Source organism: Silene latifolia, chromosome 10 (assembly GCF_048544455.1).
Source record: "Silene latifolia isolate original U9 population chromosome 10, ASM4854445v1, whole genome shotgun sequence".
Taxonomy (NCBI): domain Eukaryota; kingdom Viridiplantae; phylum Streptophyta; class Magnoliopsida; order Caryophyllales; family Caryophyllaceae; genus Silene; species Silene latifolia.
The window spans coordinates 8898125-8900812 of record NC_133535.1 but is presented as its reverse complement, the minus strand read 5'-3'; the positions used below and the strand labels follow the sequence as shown (position 1 = coordinate 8900812).

The following is a 2688-nucleotide window of genomic DNA, read 5'->3' as shown; positions in this document are numbered from 1 at the left end:
TGTATAAGTCTAAGCTCGAATAATTCATTACAAAACTCATATTCTTTTCTATACAACCAATACAACTGGTTATACAGTCTACTTACTGGTACTTAAGGTATGATCTTTGATTCGCTTTGGACATTGGTGACACTTCTTTTTATTTGAGATACAATGTTGTTTGTTCATGATCCAGGAACTCAAATTCACATTTTTCTCGTCTTAAATTAACAACGTATGAAATGATAGTTTGTGATTAAAGCATGTTAGTTAAAGCAAGAGAAATCGCAACCAACTCCTAAAAATCGACTTCCAACGGCGTAGGACTAGGACTAGGATTAATTCCTTGTCCATTTTGGAACACTTCTTTACAAGTTTCAGCTGAAGTCAATGCAACACTTCCTTTCATATTCGCCGTCTTATAATCCTTCACCTTGACCGCTGCAAGACCGTCCATCAATTCATCAGAAGCATCTGAATAAACCCGTAAGCAGTCCTGCAATGCTCTCTTGATCACTGGGATGACTAGTTTCGGGTCATTTAAGAGTTTTTGTATCAATGTGGTAACGGACTTTGCCTTTGATATATCCATTTGGAATGAAATTTCAGCCAACTGTTCCAATGTGGATGTGGAACTTCTTGGGTCTGATCCGAGTACCTTGATACAAAACTCGTACCTTGATACCAAAAACCCTAAACAAAACTTTCTGAGTACTCTCCAGTCTCCATTAACAATCGTCATTCACAGCAAACAACATTCCCTTTTAATTCACCTTCATTATTTTGATCTTAAACAAATTAATCTCTTACATATATCTTCATCATCATATCTTATTTATTGTTAATTATCCATCAACATCAAAGGTATCTTCATCATTATAAAAGGTACGGGTTTTTTCGAAAAAAATTATCAACTTTTTTTCATCAAACCAAAAGATGATGAGTAGTTGCTGGATGAGAAAAAGGTATATTGCAAACCTCATGGTATTTGGGGCAAATTTTATATTTTAATAAAGTTGTTAATAAACTAATTTTTCCGCCAAATTTAGTTTCGCCTTAATCAAACTCCGTTACTCGTAATTTTGCGTGCATAATCCAACAAGGGTACCATCTACACAAATATTGAACCTCAAAAATACCATGGACAAAGTGACAACCCACGACGGGGTACCAAGTCAAAAATAGGAAGATCATACACATACACGAGGTCACTACTACAGATATAGGCTATAACAACAGGTAAAAACCGTTGTAAAAACAAAAAGCGGACGTTGTTAAAGCGGCCGTTGTAAAAGGTATTTACAACGGTTAAGTTATTTACCTAAACCGTTGTCGAAAGTATTAACCACGGTTAAAAGTCGTTGTTGTTGCGTATAAGCCGTTGTGGAAAGTGTTTCAAAAATTTGGTGCGAATAATATAACAACGGTTGTCATATGTATAATCGTTGTTGTAACTTTCCCTCCAAAATTGAAATTTGTAGTAACAACGGGTATATGCTACATACCCGTTGTTGAAATTTTTGGTAACAACGGTTCTTAGTTTAAAACCCGTTGTTGTAACCTTCCCTCCAAAATTTTGAAGACTTTTAACAACGGTTCTTCGTTTAAAACCTGTTGTTGAATATTATGCGCGGTATTTGTGTAAGGTATTCACAACAGGTTTTATTTTAGTAACCGTTTTTATTACGAACTCCTAATGTTTTTAAAAATTAAATTTGTTTCATGCCATTCAAAAACCTGCATATATCAAGAAAGACCATATACCAAAGACCAAAGATAAATCACAAATTTGAGTTCATCAGAACTCAATAGATTCAATTCAACCACAACAGCATCATATATATATATATATATATATATAGGAGTTCAAATGAGTCCACCTAAAATGGTGAGTCCACTAAGTCCTAATCCTAGCCATTGATCAACTAAGATGGATGGTTGAGATTTTAAAATTTTAAGATGAAAACTTTAATGTTTTATAAATGAAACTTTAATTTACGAGTGAAACTTTAATGCTAAAAATTGAAACTTTAATTTTTTTAAACAATTTTTAATATAAAAATTTGAATTTATTTAATTTTACTGATTTTTAAATATAACTTTAATGTTTTACGAGTGAAACTTTAATGCTAAAAATTGAAACTTTAATTTTTTTAAACAATTTTTAATATAAAAATTTGAATTTATTTAATTTTACTGATTTTTAAATATAACTTTAATGTTTTACGAGTGGAACTTTAATGCTAAAAATTGAAACTTTAATTTTTTTAAACAATTTTTAATATAAAAATTTCAATTTATTTAATTTTACTGATTTTCAAATATAACTTTAATGTTTTACGAGTGAAACTTTAATGCTAAAAATTAAAACTTTAATTTTTTTAAACATTTTTTAATTTAAAAATTGAATTTATTTAATTTTACTGATTTTTAAATATAACTTTAATGTTTTACGAGTGAAACTTTAATGCTAAAAATTCAAACTTTAATTTTTTTTTTCCAATTTTTAATATAAAAATTTGAATTTATTTAATTTTATTATTTTATAAATGAAATTTTAATGTTTTACGATTGTAACTTTAATGCTAAAAATTCAAACTTTGGCGAGTATAATAATTAGTAACTTTTGTCCATCTAAGCGTAACTTTAGTCCATATATGCGTAACTTTAATCCACGCCGGTGAAACTTTATAGTAATAACCACCTATA

General features: G+C 29.4%; 1 protein-coding gene across 1 annotated transcript; it reads right to left on the bottom strand.

Annotated features, from left to right (window-relative positions):
• Positions 1 to 277: 277 nt before the first annotated feature.
• Positions 278 to 721, bottom strand: LOC141606990 (putative invertase inhibitor). The gene has a single exon (XM_074426368.1). The coding sequence runs from the start codon at positions 719 to 721 to the stop codon at positions 278 to 280; it is 444 nt and encodes a 147-aa protein (XP_074282469.1).
• Positions 722 to 2688: the final 1967 nt, after the last annotated feature.